Genomic DNA, 16,562 nt, shown 5'->3' with positions numbered 1-16,562 from the left:
CTCCCTAATTACAGGCCGGGTAGGTTATAAAGTTAATGAGCGTAGTTGCTCTTGTGTGGAGGTCTGTGAAAGGTGAGTTGGGCATCATGGGAGTGTGGTGGTGGTTTGGTAGAGGTGGGTTATGTGGAGGGTCGCTGTGGAACTGAGGCCTAATGTGGATGATTAGCATTTAGTACAGGTGGTATACTGAATTTTGGGGTTTGTGAGTGCAGAGGTAACATTTGTCATAAGCTTCTATCAAAAAGTAGGAGCTATAGATGAAACTGACTGTAGGGGCATCTAACACTGACAGCAAAAAGACTACTGTAAGTGCATTTGGGCATGGTGGGTGTGTGTCTAGAGGGGCATAAGTGCATGTATGCATTTCTAGAGGGGTGTGCAGTGTCTTTACATGTTTGTCTACAAAGGGGTGGGTGTGCATGCATGTTTCCACAGTGGGCCATTGGGGCAGGTTTGTGTGTCTAGAGTGCTTGTCCATAGAGGAGCGCGCATGTGTGTTTACAGGTGCGTATGTACATGCGTGTTTAGAGGTGTGTGCATGTCTGGAGGGGCATCCTTGCAAGCGTTGTCTACTTCTAGAGGTGCTGTGTGCGTAACTTAAAGCTTGTGGGCCCCAATGCAAAAACACTAAATGGACCCCAACTATTGTGGATCTTTAATAGTATTTGTCTCTTTGTGCTTGGAGTTCTTCTTGGGCACCAGGGCCTAATGTGACTGCCACCCTTGCACAACCCCAGGGTATGTGTGTGAGATACATTGGAGTCTGTGCTGGTTTCCCTCCTATTTCCAGTGAGTGCTGCTCTGGGAGGAGGAGGAAGCCAGGACTGCTGGAGGGATGGAGAGAGACAGAGGGGAGGGATGAAGGGGGGAGCAGCAGGGACGATCTGGGCTGGGTGACCCCCCAGCTTTCTGCGGTTTGGGGACAAGGACTTGTCACGTGTTTGGACCCTGTCCTCCCTGTGGTGAGTGCCCCTTCCCTCCCTGTACTCTGGCCCTGCTGTGCGCCTCACCCTGTCACCCTCCTCTCTGCTGTCACAGCCCCTCAGCCCTGCTGCATGTCACCCCCTACACACACTCCCTGTCCTGCTCCCAGCCCCGTCTCTGCTGGAGGTGACCCGCTTGTCTGGTGGGGTCTCTCCACCCTGTGACTTCATGTCCAGTGCGTGCTTTCTCCTATCCCTCCCTTCCTCCATCCCTCCCTTCTTTTTTTGTTGCCATCCGCTTCAAGTTCACTTATCTGCTCTATAAAGGGTTAAAAATAAGACCAGCCCGATGCAATCCCTAATATCCTTGTGATCCAGTGGGTCCGGGACTTACAATAACGGAGTTGGGACCACTCACATCTATTGTTATATAGTCATTATGAGCCCTCTGGAAGACATGGCAGCTGTTTTTTAGAAGTCCATAATAATCGTGTAACCCTTGGGTTGCCACGTTGTATGGCCATGATTGACCTGTTTAGTTCTGGGAGGTACAGGATCCTTGCATGATGATGGCAAAGGGTTACATTGCGTGTACCCAAATACATCTTGCCTTCCCCATGACTTGTTGGAAGGGTATCGCATGGCACTATATCGGCAGTCAATGGGTTAAAAGGTTCAAAAAGAGAATACAAGTGGTTTTCTTAACCCACCTAAGCTCAGGATGGGGGTCCAGAGCAGGTTCAGCATAAGGTTGGGTAGCAGAGGCTTTGCCATTAGGGGAACAGTAAGTGGCCCCAGAGGGTGGTGTCCGGAGACAACAAGGCCGAGAGGCCGGGTATTTCTAAAATTTGCCACTTGCTCAGATCTGAGGTCCGGTCTGTCATCTATAACTGTCTGCTTCTATCATGGTGCTGGAATGTCCCGATATTTCCGGGGGCTTTGCTGTTACCCAGAAGCTTTTATCACCTCCTAAGTTTTGGTACCAAATTTAGCCTTACGGCTGCTCGGACCGTGCATTTAGTGAGTCACCCGCTTGGTGACCGCTGAGTGTTTGTCAATGTATACTTTTCTGGACACTGCTGTCATTCCTTCTTCTTGCAGGAAGTGAAGTCAGGAAGGAAACAAGAAGGTGCAGGGACAAGAGAAACTCATCCACATAGGAGATCGTGAGGAAAACCAATAGGAACTGCAGAAAAAAAGGGCTGAAGAACAGATCTCTTGGTGTTCCCCTACCTGGGGCTTAAAAAAATAAAAATGACTGGTAGATACACCCATGCTGTGGTCAGAGGGGTGCCCTCCTCTCTGGCTCAGGAAGCGGACGGGAAGGTGGACCTTGCAAAGGCACAGAGGGAAAGTGGTGTCTTCTCTGGCATCTTAAGACAGAAACTAGGGCTCCAGGTGATGGAGCTTCCTCCAAATGAAGATCTACCCCGAGGGCAACTAATTGGCGACATGGCCATAGTAATAGCAGATACAGCTCTAATCACCCGTCCGGCAAACCCCGCCAGAAGAAAAGAGGTGAGGTCTGTCTGTCTGCCTGTCTGTGTGTATGTACACAGCCCATCTTGATTTCATAATCTGCCATCTGTTTTTGTCCCTCACCCTTCGCTGTCCTGTTTTCCCCTCAGACAGAAGGTTTGCAGAAGTTGTTCGAAGAGTTGAAATTTCGAGTTTATGAACTTACAGACGAAAGTGCCACATTGGATGCCAGCGATGTCCTCTTTACAGGTGAGAGATGCTCTGAGCCTTGGGAAGAAGGTTGGAGAAGACTGGTGCAGCATGAGGGAAAACCTTTAAGGTCAGGTAGTAAGATGTAGATATATTACAAAAAAATATAGAAATGTTATCATTGGGGGGGGGGGGGGAGACGATGCGTAGAAGTATTGAAAAGTGATAGTACCTTGGGTTTAAACTTGTGTTGGTGAGTTACCCACTTCCACCCTCCATAAGCAATGTTTCTGCCTGTTCCATACTGTGCAGATGCCACGTTTGTAGTCTGTACCCATGGAAATCCATGGGTATGTGTAGGAGCTGTATACACAAAAAAAATTCTCCACATGGGCACTGGAGCTCTAGACAAGTGGATACGAAAGTATATGAATCCCTTAAATGTGAAACTGCATGTAATATTGGTCATCTAGAGGTGAACTCTCAAAACAGAAAAGTTCAGGGTTTGTTGCCAGAAACTGTGCCACACTTGACCACTGGCTATCTCTGGTATTGCTTGGCTTCATTCGATCTATGGTTTGAATAACTTTAATTCAAATTTTTTTTTTTTTTTGCAGGTACAGAAATCTTCGTGGGCTTGTCAAAGTGGACCAATCTCCAAGGTGCTGAGGTTGTGGCAAAAACCTACCAGGTAGTAAACCAAATGTTCTCGTCTTTCTGGTACCACTTCTATATGGATTCCCCTGACGTCCGTATTTAATGTGAATTGTCACTTCACTGGGCGATGGTTGTCCTCAGCTCTATACTTACGCACGCTCACTTCAGCCCAATGTGCATGGGTCCTGAAATAGAGGGAAGGAATAAACAGCTGCCAAAGCTCTGGTGGCAGATTGTTTTCCCTAAGAATTAAAAAGGAGGGGCATATTGAAATCATCAACCTGATTCTTCATTGACATGTTGTCATGGGGTAAAAAGTCTGGACGTCTCTGTACACATCAGATGTCTGGCCAGTTCCCGGGTTGATCTAATGTGTATGGCCAGTAAGTACTGGATTGACCCACAAAGGTCCTAGCCAACAGTTACAGGTCCTTCTCAAAAAATTAGCATATAGTGTTAAATTTCATTATTTACCATAATGTAATGATTACAATTAAACTTTCATATATTATAGATTCATTATCCACCAACTGAAATTTGTCAGGTCTTTTATTGTTTTAATACTGATGATTTTGGCATACAACTCCTGATAACCCAAAAAACCTGTCTCAATAAATTAGCATATTTCACCCATCCAATCAAATAAAAGTGTTTTTTAATAACAAACAAAAAAACCAACAAATAATAATGTTCAGTTATGCACTCAATACTTGGTCGGGAATCCTTTGGCAGAAATGACTGCTTCAATGCGGCGTGGCATGGAGGCAATCAGCCTGTGACACTGCTGAGATGTTATGGAGGCCCAGGATGCTTCAATAGCGGCCTTAAGCTCATCCAGAGTGTTGGGTCTTGCGTCTCTCAACTTTCTCTTCACAATATCCCACAGATTCTCTATGGGGTTCAGGTCAGGAGAGACAGGGAGAGTTGGCAGGCCAATTGAGCACAGTAATACCATGGTCAGTAAACCATTTACCAGTGGTTTTGGCACTGTGAACAGGTGCCAGGTCGTGCTGAAAAATGAAATCTTCATCTCCATAAAGCATTTCAGCCGATGGAAGCATGAAGTGCTCCAAAATCTCCTGATAGCTAGCTGCATTGACCCTGCCCTTGATGAAACACAGTGGACCAACACCAGCAGCTGACATGGCACCCCACACCATCACTGACTGTGGGTACTTGACACTGGACTTCAGGCATTTTGGCATTTCCTTCTCCCCAGTCTTCCTCCAGACTCTGGCACCTTGATTTCCGAATGACATGCAAAATTTGCTTTCATCAGAAAAAAGTACTTGGGACCACTTAGCAACAGTCCAGTGCTGCTTCTCTGTAGCCCAGGTCAGGCGCCTCTGCCGCTGTTTATGGTTCAAAAGTGGCTTTACCTGGGGAATGCGGCACCTGTAGCCCATTTCCTGCACACGCCTGTGCACGGTGGCTCTGGATGTTTCCACACCAGACTCAGTCCACTGCTTCCTCAGGTTCCCCAAGGTCTGGAATCGGTCCTTCTCCACAATCTTCCTCAGGGTCCGGTCTCCTCTTCTCGTTGTACAGCGTTTTCTGCCACATTGTTTCCTTCCAACAGACTTACCATTGAGGTGCCTTGATACAGCACTCTGGGAACAGCCTATTTGTTGAGAAATTTCTTTCTGGGTCTTACCCTCTTGCTTGAGGGTGTCAATGATGGCCTTCTTGACATGTCAGGTCGCTAGTCTTACCCATGATGGGGGTTTTGAGTAATGAACCAGGCAGGGAGTTTATAAAAGCCTCAGGTATCTTTTGCATGTGTTTAGAGTTAATTAGTTGATTCAGAAGATTAGGGTAATAGGTCGTTTAGAGAACCTTTTCTTGATATGCTAATTTATTGAGACAGGTTTTTTGGGTTATCAGGAGTTGTATGCCAAAATCATCAGTATTAAAACAATAAAAGACCTGACAAATTTCAGTTGGTGGATAATGAATCTATAATATATGAAAGTTTAATTGTAATCATTACATTATGGTAAATAATGAAATTTAACACTATATGCTAATTTCTTTGAGAAGGACCTGTACACTGCCTTATACCCCGCTGACATTTAGGCTTGCTGTCTTCCTGTTGGCTCAGACCTGTCCCTTCTTCAAGCTTCCTGGAGGCAACAGAGCTGAGCAGGGCTGGACTGGGACTAAAACTCAGCCCTGGCATTTGAAGTTACACAGGCCCACTTGTCACATGGGGACTGTATAATATCTTTGTACACTTGTAGGCAGGGCCGGTTTTAGTCAAAGTGGAGCCCTAGGCAAAGTTTAAAATGGGGCCCCAAATGCTAACATATTGCACATCCTACAAAAGCATTTCGGTTGTATTTACAAGCGCTGAGTTCATGCCACTAAATGAGTTTGATCTACAATACTGAAGTTTTTCAACACTTGTTTCCCGGCCTCTTTCCACCAGCTGAGGAATAATGATGGGACAGAACGATCACTAATAGATCACTAACAGATCCCCATACAGTATCGTGTTATCAGCAGCAAATCTACAGTTTACACCGGCGATGTCCTGCTGAGAATAATTGTTTTTGCTGGAACAAAAATCATCTGAATATGCAGCATTCTACTTGTTTAGTAAAATACACCCCATAGCCCTCCATATATTTGCACCACAGTCCTCCATATAGTATAATACACTCCCTAGTCTGCCATGTATTAAAATACACTGCTCAGTCCTCCACACAGTATAATACACTCCTCATAGTCCTCCATTTAGTATAATACACTCCTCATAGTGCTCCATATAGTATAATGCACCACCATAGTCATCCATGTAGTACAATTCACTTCCCATAGTATAATGTACCCCATAGTTCTTCATATAGTATAACGTATTTCCCATAGTCCTCAATACAGTATAATGCAGCCCCCCCCTAGAATGGCCCCACAGTCCAGTAAAAAAAAAAAACACTCCTCACCTTATCGTGCTCCTGTCTCGGGGGCTGCCGCTGCACTGCCTGGTACAGAGTACGCACGCACCCGCAGTGTCAGAGGGGAATGATGGGAGCGGGGAATGATGGGAGAGGGGGCGTCAGTAGATGCTCTCTCCTCCATCATTGCATTCAACTGTATTGGCATCATAGACGCTGATATAGTTGAATGCGGTGCTGAAGGGGGGGAAGGGTGAGTCGGTGTGCAGCGGCCCACTACTGGCACCGGCCCTTCTGGCATTTGCCAGAACTGCCCGATGGCCAGTCCGGCCCTGGAACTGAGATCTCCAACCAAACTTTCACTGTTCATGAAGAACCTGGTGACCCGTAGAACTCCTGTAAAGATGTCTGGACTGTTTTCTCCTAGGATTATGCAGTTTCCATCGTACCAGTTACAGGAGAACTACACCTGAAAAGCTTCTGCAGTATGGCCGGCCCTGACACCCTGGTGATCGGCAGCAGCAACACAGCGAAAAGAGCTCTGAAGGCAAGTCTGGATTGTCAGCAGGTGGAAACAGTCAGCGTTCCCCTGGTAGAAGTATCTGCTCGCCTCCCCGCTCTGTATAAATAATGCAATGAGGAAACGTAATGGCGACCTTTCTCTGTATCAGATGATGGAGCAGCTGACGGATCATCACTACGAGACGCTGACTGTGCCCGACGACGCTGCCGCCAACTGCATCTATGCTCGCGTGGGGCCCAAATCCAACGTCTTGGTTCATCGCAGCGCGGAGGAATATCCGAACAGTGTTCAGGTGAGTGTCCCGTCCTTGGGCGACCGTGCCATAGATGCAGCTGCTGTGCGTCCACAGGTGACTGGTGGGCTTTTCAGATTGGTCCCGACTGTTTTTAATAGGTATTAATAGAGGCACTGTACTGTCATCATGGGAGGTGCTGTCAATCAGACTCTAATTTCTACCTTTGCTATATGACCCCTATTTCTCTATGTACACCACTGTGCTTTGTAATGTGTCTCCCAAAAAGCCTTACAATTTTTTTTTTTTTGTAGATGGGTGCTGTATTCTGCACTCATTTTTCATGGTACAATCCTATTGTACTCGATATTTCTAGCATTGTATCAGAAAAGCACAATCTATTCCTTCTGCCTCCACTAGGGGAGCTCCCGTCACACAGTAGACAATTGGGGATCAATGGGAGCTGTACGCGGTGAGCGCCACCTAGTGGCGGCATCAGACATCATTTTATTACTTAACATAAATTCTATTAACTAATCGACACTAAATTTTTAATCTGACATTAAAATGACCTGGAGGTGGTCACGCTATACTGGGAGTTGTAGTTCCGGAACAGCTGGCGTGGCAGAGGTTGCTGAGCATTGGACACTGTCATACATGTATAGATGACGCCGTATTGGCTACTGCAGGTGTTTCTGTACATGGCATAGATAAATATGATTACTAATGCAGGCCTGGCCTACTAGGTGTAATACTTGTATGTTTACTTCTAGGTTTTTCAGAAGCTGACAGATTATACGCTGGTCCCAGCGTCTTGCACAGAAGTGTCGAAGATCGGAGGATGTCTGACCTCCTGCTCTATACTGATAAATCGCAAGCCGGAATTCTGAGTGGTCGGCCCGCTGGTAGTATAGGGGCAGCCTCCCCTCCTACAGCATCATACAGCAAAACCTATCCGTCTCTGGCTTTACTGGTCTCATACATGTTACCCCGACGCGCGCAGCCTGCAGCGCTGTGTGCTTCTACATATCTAGGAACAGTCAGAGGCTGCCTGTAGACTTCAGCAGTTATATGGAATTACTTAATACATCCTTTTTTTTTTTTTTTTTTTTTTCTTTCCTCTTCTATAGACAGGACATGGACATACCCACCTGGGATAACTGAATCTGCTTATTGTGGGATGTCTACTCTTTAGTGGCTTATATAGTTCATAAATAAAACATTCCTGCAAAAATACACCCATATCTGAACATTCGGGGCTTTTTCAAGGCCTGTTTTTTGTTTTGTTTTGTTTTTTTTCTCTACAAATATCTCACTCAAGCCTACATCGCTGTAATGTCTTATATGACCACTAGATGGTGCTCATGAGCACCTGAAGAATGCAATCTACTCTACGGTTAAAACTGTTGGTATTTCTATGGTTAAAAGTCAGCTGTGATGGAGGATAATGTGGCTTAATTACCGCCAAGTGTTAAGAACTGTTTTGTTTTGTTTTTTTGTTTTTTTCCAATACCGGGCCTAATGACTAAAGTGGTTGTTCAGCACATTCTCAGCAATGAGTCTGTCCCAGTTTTGTGAGTTTCTAGGTTTCCACTTCATAGACTTTTCAGTGTTTAATTCGTTTTTTCTAGAATTTTTGCTTTAATCAGCTTCTGGTTTTAGATGGGAATCTCCTTAAGCAGTTTCTGCAGCAATGTAGTAATACTGTGGCTTAAAGGGAATGAGAACTTGACTGCATTTTTTTTTTTTTTTTCTTCCCTTCCTGGTGTGAAGTAGACCTCCTGCATAGTCAGGTCTATTATATTCAGTAAACTTCCCAGAGCCCTAATGTGAATTTGCTCCCTACTCTTCGTGGTGGTCATTTTTTAAGGTGGTGCCAAAAATCAGAATTTTGTTCTCCCACTAACTCTTCCTACCCCCCCCCCTTCCCATATAATCCATCTGATTAATAGTGCAAACTGGATGGATGGAACGGTTTCCTTTCTCTGCCTTTTGAACAGTCAGATTTGAGCTTGGTTCATGGTGAAGAGGTAGGGACAAGTCAAAAGTAGTGGTGATCATAGTTATATCTCACTCTTGGTGCCCTATTCATCATCAGATTTTTGTAGTATATTTAAAAGGGATGCGCCACCTTTTTAGACTATCACTTATCTTATGGGAGGTTGAATTTTTTTTTTTTTTTTTTTCTGGTTTAATTCAGTACAGAATACTATTTAAAATTTAGGCAAAGGGGGGGAAAATGGTGGTCTGTTTCAGCCAGTTAAAGATCTCCATACATGTTGGTTAGGGAAAGTTCCACTTTCAAAACTAAAAGCAGCCTAGCGAGACAGCTGTAAACCATCAGGGCATGCTGGGCTCTGTAGTTTTCCTGCAGCTGTAGAGGCACTGGTTTGAGAACACTGCACTGAAGCAATGAGCCAGTTGACCACTAGGGGGCGATGCACCTATTCTGACTGTCGTTCACCACTTGTCTTGTCACTTCATCTTGAATGTCAGCGGCCAACCCAACCTGCCTGTCTGGATCTTGGCTGGAGATCTGCCGATTTTTGCCTTTTGGTGCTATTTCTTGGATCGTGGTATGGGGAGGCTATAAACCTGTGGTTTGAGCAAGTGACTGTTTATTTGCTTGTTGAATGCATTTTCTATTAGTTTGGAGGATTTGTACGTTACGTCACCCTCTGTTCTCTCATCTAATATATGCTGGAAATTGAGTTTATTTTTGTTTTGTTTTTTAACACTTTTGAATTTATAAATAAACTGCTTCAAGACTACGTTATCTGTCTGATACATTTCTTCTAATTTCTAACATTGGGGGAATGGATGGTGTGAAATATCACTTCATAGTGCCTTCTGAATGCTTACAGAACATAATGTACAAGGCAGTCACTTACTACGATTCACAAGATTGGCGACTTTTCTCACCAGTCTTGATAAGATTGTGTAGGAGTCAAAAGCTCCTGATTTGGTAAGAGGCACAAGCGTGTCTTAGGAGTGGTGTGCACCTCTGCTCCACACCTGAAATCTTTCTCCTCTTCCCAACTGGAGTGAGGTATTGTCACCTAAGGGCAATAATGTTGCCCTTTCACAAGTAGTTTCTCTCCAGTGACCTCTTCGTTCCGATCTACTTTTTATTTTTTTTATTTTTTTTTTTTTCCTTTAACAATTTTTGTTTAACATTTGAGTCTTTTAAATGAGGACTTTTCCCTTTTGGGAACATTTTTGACTAACCTTTTTGGTGTAAGCGTTTCTCATGAACAATGAACTGTTTACTGTGGCTATTAATCTCAATAAAATTATGCCAGATATTTCAGTAACTTTAAACAAAAAATCTTTCTGGTTCCCATAAAGCCAAATGGATGTTTGCAGGAGTTGGGGCAATGGCCGTTCCCATCGCGGTTCCACATATCTGCAGCTATTAATGTCCATCAAGGCGTAAGTGGTTATGCATTAGTCTAAATTGTAACAAGCAAAGTGCAAATAGTGTGCATATTGTATTAGTCAGTCTCAAGATGGGGGGGGGGGGGGGGGAAATAGCCACTTGGCCTCTCCTCATTAATACTGGTGCATGAGCTGTCTAGATCACAAGCGGCAAAACGATTCATGTTTCATGGTGCTTCCCTCAAATACTCTAAGACTGTGCATAGTAGCTCCGGTCTACTGCTAATCCATATACATATCTTCTCTGCTCTAGATCTAGGGAATAACTGGGCTTTTTTCAGTTTTTGCCTATTGCTTGAGGTCTTGTGGATTTTGGGAAGTGGAGAGGGTCCTCTTTGAAGGTTTTTTTTTTTTTTTTTTTTTTTTCAAATTGTCTGTACCAATGTGTGGCTGAATGAGAGACTATTTATGAATTACCATCATACACAAGACACCACTCAAATCCTTCCAAAACATGAAGAAAGCACCTTGTAACATGAGAACTTTGTCACATACACTGTAGAGCATTTATACATTAGTGTAAACTGAGAGGTGATATTGGCTTTATTTTATCCCTCCCATTCTTGTCTCTAGACTGGGCAGAATTGTGTGCGAACAATTTTTTTTTATTTTTTATTTTTGGTATTTATATTGATGGACAATTGCCTCCGGGTATGTGAAACTGCAATGGGTACAGCTGCTACGCTAACCTCTGCAACCAGCTACATGGGGTTGTGGTAAGAGCAGTTTTTAATCACCATATGTCTAATTGAGTTACTAATCTAGTCTTATTTTGTAGTGATGGCCCTCAATGTAAAAAAAAAAAATAAAATCCATAAACCATTGTATTCATTCAAAATTAAACATCACGATGGTCTTGATGAGGTGGAGTCAGGCGCTCCTGATTTAGGAGGCTTGCTGAATCTGGAGCATCATGAGTGGCATAAGCCTCGCCACACACTACTGGAGTAAGATCTGTGGAGTAGTGAACGATGCTGCCTGTCATGAATTGACCCACCAAGACTCAGGTCCTTCCATTTTGTAAGAGCTAGGAGAAACTGGTTAAGTTGCAAAATTTAGGGAACAGAGTTTTGTAGAAGTTCTGACGCAAAAGCTTTGATGCATCGGGATCTAAATGTCTCCGTCTTTACACCAGTTTCCCTGGGTGCTTGACTGGTGGTCTGGACAAAATGTATGAGTAATTTGTGTGAAAAATTAGAATTAACACACACTTAAAAAATTTTTTTTAAATAAAGTGAAAATAAGTTATGGTTCAACTTGTACTCCCATCTCTTTTTCTTCCTTAACCTTATCTCGTACATTACTTGTCCTGTATTATACCCCAGAGCTGCACTCACTATTCTGCTGGTGCAGTCATTGTGTACATACATTACTGATCCTGCATTATACTCCAGAGCTGCACTCACTATTCTGCTGGTGCAGTCATTGTGTACATACATTACTGATCCTGCATTATACTCCAGAGCTGCACTCACTATTCTGCTGGTGCAGTCATTGTGTACATACATTACTGATCCTGCATTATACTCCAGAGCTGCACTCACTATTCTGCTGGTGCAGTCACTGTGTACATACATTACTGGTCCTGCATTATACTCTAGAGCTGTGCTCGCTCAGTTAAGCATTTCACACATTATACGTTTGTCTCTAGTGTAGCAGGACTCTGTACAATATTGTATTTTATTCTACATGTACATTTGGTTGATGGTGATGAGGTAAGCTGTGGGGCTGTACATCTTGGGATGTGTGATAATTGCCGTATTACACAAGCAGAAGATCATACCATGGAATGTAAGATTTAGATTCACTCGTTTGATATTTTAGTAAAACTGGAGATACGCGTCATACGTGCCCCTAGTGCACCGCTGATCTCCACAGCGGAAGGAGCAGATCCACCAATCGGCCACGCTCTCGGCAGAGGATGATTGTAGGGTTTCAGCATGATGAAAAGGCAATCCTGACAAGTCCCTGCTCCCATGAGTCCTCCACATTTACCGCCGTTCCTTTTAATGTCACATGATGTTTGCGTAGATCGTATTAAGACTCCTGGAAGGTTTTCGAGAAGGATCCCGGATGATCTCTAGCTCCACGTAAGAAACTTCTGTGTCCTGGAAAAATTAGCACAAAAAATATATATTTTTTTTTTTGGTAAAAATCAGTATGGCATTCCCTGTATCCCCCAGAAGAGGGCGACGTTGGAGCCGTTAATACTCACCGCCTCTAGTTTAGGATTGCTTAGGTCGGGGCCAAGATTTTCAGTGAGTGGGAAGTTGTCAGATCTCTCTCCGGCTGTACAAAAAAAAAAAAATATCGAACTTACACAAACTTAAAGGTCCCAAAAGTCTACCTGTTCCATGTACTCTGCTACTTTGCTCTTGGAAACAGTCAATCTCATGTTTGGGGTTTGAGCCAAACTGCTGTTACCTGAGCACCCACAATGCACTGCATGTCATGCGAAACAGTCATAGAAAGTAAGTGAACCCCCTAATGATTCAATCCTACCTTTGTGATGTTGATTGTGAGCAGATTTTCTTCTAAAAAAAAAAAAAAAGACATAAATATGATTGTTTCAGTACTGGAGAAATAAAATCTATTAACCCTTTTGAGCACTTTTTCGTTTTTGCTCGTTTGTTTTTCTCCTTCCCACTGCACCTACCCTTAAAGGGGTTGTTCGGGATTGGCATGAAAGTCTGCAGTCGCTATGTGAATCCTCACATTGTGCTGTCATGATTCATTGCCTGCGTCGGGAGCAATTAACCCCAATTATGTGATAGGGGTAATCCTGGCCACATTCCGACTAGACGTGCGCGACCTCGCTCAATACCAGTGAATTGCGCGAAGCCGCTTACGTCTAGTCAGAAGGTGGTTGGAAGCATGCAGGAAACTGTAATGAGCTCCCCCTAGTGGTGGCTCCATGCAGTCAGAACGATATCTTTGATTGCTTTCCTTCTTTCTTGCAGAGAGCTTATTTACATACTTCGTTTCCATACGGAATTGCCATAAAAACTCCAGACACATCTGGTCTCCTTAAAGTAAGTCAGACAATGCTAAGAAAACATCAGAGATGGGATTAGTATTAATGATGAGTGCAAGTGCTCGTTACTGGAGTTTGCCCTGGGTGCTCGGGTATTCTCAGGGTAACGCGGGTGCTCGGGTGAAATATTTGAGACCAGGCGTCCGCGTGTTTCGCGGCTGACAAATCCGGGCAATCCCCGCATGTTTTGTGGCTGTCTAATAGCTGTGAAACATGCTGCTGAACATGTTACTCGAGCACCCGGTGCATAAACGAGCACCCGGTGCATACCCGAGTACCCGCGAAACTCTGCATACCGGAGCACCCGGTGCATACCCGAGCACCCAGTGCATACCCGAGTACCCGCGAAACTCTGCATACCCGAGTACCTGCGAAACTCTGCATACCCGAGCACCCTGTTCAAACTCGAGTAACGAGCACGTGCGCTCATCACTAATTGCATTTGTTAAAAGAAACAATTCAATGAACTTTAAAGGGGTTGTCCACCTCGGGACATTTTTTTTTTTTTTACTTATTTATTTTGGGCTAAAAATTCTTTTTGCAATTGGGTTTCCTTCAAAATGTTGCACCGTTTGCCTCTTACGGGCTCTTTGTTTTTTCGGCACATTCACCTTTGACGTGGTCATAAATCGGCTGAGAGGAGCGCAGTGAAAATACCATAGTGCTATTGGCTGACAGCAAGCAGAGATCTTGAGAGATACACGAGATTCCCTGTATTTCAGACTTCTTGGTCTCCTCACCTACCTGCATCGCTTCGCTATACAGATGCCCGATGTGACGGATATCACGAGGATGAGGATCAGCAGCAGAGACGCCGCAGTCGCGATGGTCAGCAGGACTGTGGTGGACGCCGACGAGGGAGGGACCGAAGTTTTTTCTTCCACGGAAGCAAAGAAAAAAAAAAAAAATTAATGATGATTGTAATACAGGCTTGAGGCTTAGGGGGCAGCACTGGGACAAAAGATCAGCAGGAAATTAGAGTGTAAGCTCTGCGGGAGAGAACGGAGGGATATGTGGGGACAGATGAGCTGATGACGCTCATACCTCCCATACCAGTACCACCTTCTTGCCCAGTGCCCCCCCCAGTCTAGGCCTCGCCCGACCTACCTGTGTCTTCCGTCTTTTCTTCTGCCTGTGCAGGTATGGGGGGTCGCAGGTAATACTCCTCCCTGAGTTTGGGGAACTCCCGCACCTTACATCTCCACAGGCCGGTGTGGTTCTTCTTGGTGTCCAGTGGGAACAGTATCCTCCGGGCCGATATCTGGCTGAAGCGGGCGACTTTTCCATTCCTGGTGAGGGTGAAGGTGAAATTTTGCCGGGGATAATCTTTCATGTCCAGGCAGAGGAGACATTGCAGAGTTGGGGTCTTATGTCCAATCAGGAACGACAGAGAGAGGTAAGGAGACGAAGAAAGCAAGCAACCTAAAGAAATGGGAATGGTGGAATTATTCACTGACAGCAAGCGGACATCTTCAGCAGATTCAGGGTTAAATACACAAGTTATAGTACAAAGTCACAGAATTTCTCATTATACTCAGATCAGAGCAGCCATTATCAATGTATATAGACCACCTCACCTTCCACGACACAGGGCACCATGAGGGCCAGTTTCAAAGTGACCCCAAAATCCATCCCGTACCGGATCATCGTTTCCGTCTGCTCTTCAGGGTTAGTTTTTCTGTTTATTATTATCCGTCACTTTGTTTTAGGACCCAACAGCCAGTCACTGTCTATACCACCTGTGTGCCAGTCATTATGTGTCTACCACCTGTGTGCCACTCACTGTGGCTTTACCACCTGTCTGATAGTCTCTTTATACCACCCCTCCGATCATTACTATGTGTATACCACTTATGTACCTGCTACTAATTCTCTACCACCACTTGTGTCCCAGTCACTGTGTTTATGCCACCTGGGTGTGTCTATACCATCTGTGGAGCCTGCCTTTGTTTCTTTTCTACCTATTTGAACATTACTTTCTACATCATCTGTGTGCCAGTCTGTCTGTATCTCCCATGTTCCAGTCTCTGTGTCTGTACTTCCGGTGTGCCAGGCTCTGTATCTATACCTCCTGTGTGGTGTGCCAGTCTCTGTGTCTGTCCTTCCTGTGTGCCAGTCTGTCTGTATCTCCCGTGTGCCAGGCTCAGTGTATGTACTTCCTGTGTGCCAGTCTGTCTGTATCTCCCGTGTTCCAGTCTGTGTCTGTACTTCCTGTGTGCCAGGCTCTGTATCTATACCTCCTGTGTGGTGTGCCAGTCTCTGTGTCTGTCCTTCCTGTGTGCCAGTCTGTCTGTATCTCCCGTGTTCCAGGCTCAGTGTATGTACTTCCTGTGTGCCAGTCTGTCTATATCTCCCGTGTTCCAGGCTCTGTGTCTGTACCTCCTGTGTGGTGTGCCAGTCTCTGTGTCTGTCCTTCCTGTGTGCCAGTCTGTCTGTATCTCCCGTGTTCCAGGCTCTGTGTCTGTACCTTCTCAGTGCCAGTCTCTGTCTGTACTTCCTGTGTGCCAGGCTCTGTATCTATACCTCCTGTGTGCCAGTCTGTCTGTATCTCCTGTGTGCCAGTACCTGTGTCTGTCCTTCCTGTGTGCCAGTCTGTCTGTATCTCCCGTGTTCCAGGCTCTGTGTCTGTACTTTCTCAGTGCCAGTCTCTGTCTGTACTTCCTGTGTGCCAGGCTCTGTATCTATACCTCCTGTGTGCCAGTCTCTGTGTCTGTCCTTCCAGTGTGCCAGTTTCTGTATCTGTACCTTCAGTGAGCCAGTCTGTCTGCATTTGAGGGGTCCTCAGTGTCAGTCTGTCCACTTCTCTCACTCTCATTTCCCATCAACTGAAGGAGATGAGGAAGTGAAGCTTTATCTGTGACAGGCAGACCCGACATGTTATATCCCTAATCTTTGGGGATGCCAGCCTGGCTATACTTGGGTATAAACCAAGAAACAGAGGAAAGTAGATACATCCACAATGACTCATCATCACTTCTTATAGCAAGAGGATTATCTGCAAATGGAATAATGCACAGCCAGCTAGGGAAATTCTTCGACTTTTTCTAAATTGCTGGTAATATTATAGTAGTTATATTCTTGTACATAGGAGCAGTATTATAGAAGTTTTGCAGTAATTATATGCTTGTACATGAAGGACCAATTCCCCCTCCATGTCTTTATCGATCTTTTGCACTGGACACAGGAAAGGGTC

At 44.8% G+C, this 16,562-nt stretch overlaps 2 protein-coding genes across 2 annotated transcripts; one reads left to right on the top strand and one right to left on the bottom strand.

The window, feature by feature from the left end:
- Positions 1–825: 825 nt before the first annotated feature.
- DDAH2 (DDAH family member 2, ADMA-independent) lies at positions 826–9,668 on the top strand. Its single transcript, XM_069746486.1, has 7 exons — positions 826–962; positions 2,025–2,441; positions 2,552–2,651; positions 3,209–3,282; positions 6,570–6,689; positions 6,814–6,957; positions 7,671–9,668. Exons 2-7 carry the CDS (start codon positions 2,178–2,180, stop codon positions 7,785–7,787), a joined length of 819 nt encoding a protein of 272 aa, XP_069602587.1. The 5' UTR covers positions 826–962; positions 2,025–2,177; the 3' UTR covers positions 7,788–9,668.
- Positions 9,669–11,979: 2,311 nt separating this feature from the next.
- LOC138661648 (uncharacterized) lies at positions 11,980–16,196 on the bottom strand. The gene is made up of 6 exons (XM_069746485.1): positions 14,947–16,196; positions 14,477–14,791; positions 14,114–14,246; positions 12,838–12,869; positions 12,551–12,624; positions 11,980–12,443 (listed from the first exon to the last, which is right to left on the bottom strand). Exons 1-6 carry the CDS (start codon positions 15,014–15,016, stop codon positions 12,348–12,350), a joined length of 720 nt encoding a protein of 239 aa, XP_069602586.1. The 5' UTR covers positions 15,017–16,196; the 3' UTR covers positions 11,980–12,347.
- Between the last annotated feature and the right edge of the window lie 366 nt (positions 16,197–16,562).

The sequence above is a fragment of the Ranitomeya imitator genome, chromosome 2 (genome assembly GCF_032444005.1).
Source record: "Ranitomeya imitator isolate aRanImi1 chromosome 2, aRanImi1.pri, whole genome shotgun sequence".
NCBI lineage: Eukaryota > Metazoa > Chordata > Amphibia > Anura > Dendrobatidae > Ranitomeya > Ranitomeya imitator.
The sequence above is the reverse complement of the archived record's forward strand: the minus strand, read 5'-3'. Positions and strand labels throughout refer to the sequence as shown.

Bases quoted from the DNA above. Each gene is read 5' to 3' on its own strand.
- DDAH2 (XM_069746486.1), top strand. From the start codon at position 2,178: ATGACTGGTAGATACACCCATGCTGTGGTCAGAGGGGTGCCCTCCTCT. The intron at 2,652-3,208 runs GTGAGAGATGCT...TTTTTTTTGCAG, and splicing joins CAGCGATGTCCTCTTTACAG to GTACAGAAATCTTCGTGGGC. The intron at 6,690-6,813 runs GCAAGTCTGGAT...TCTCTGTATCAG, and splicing joins CAGCGAAAAGAGCTCTGAAG to ATGATGGAGCAGCTGACGGA.
- LOC138661648 (XM_069746485.1), bottom strand. From the start codon at position 15,016: ATGATCCGGTACGGGATGGATTTTGGGGTCACTTTGAAACTGGCCCTC. The intron at 12,625-12,837 runs GTAGGATTGAAT...TTTTTTGTACAG, and splicing joins TCACAATCAACATCACAAAG to CCGGAGAGAGATCTGACAAC. The intron at 12,444-12,550 runs GTGAGTATTAAC...TAATTTTTCCAG, and splicing joins GCAATCCTAAACTAGAGGCG to GACACAGAAGTTTCTTACGT.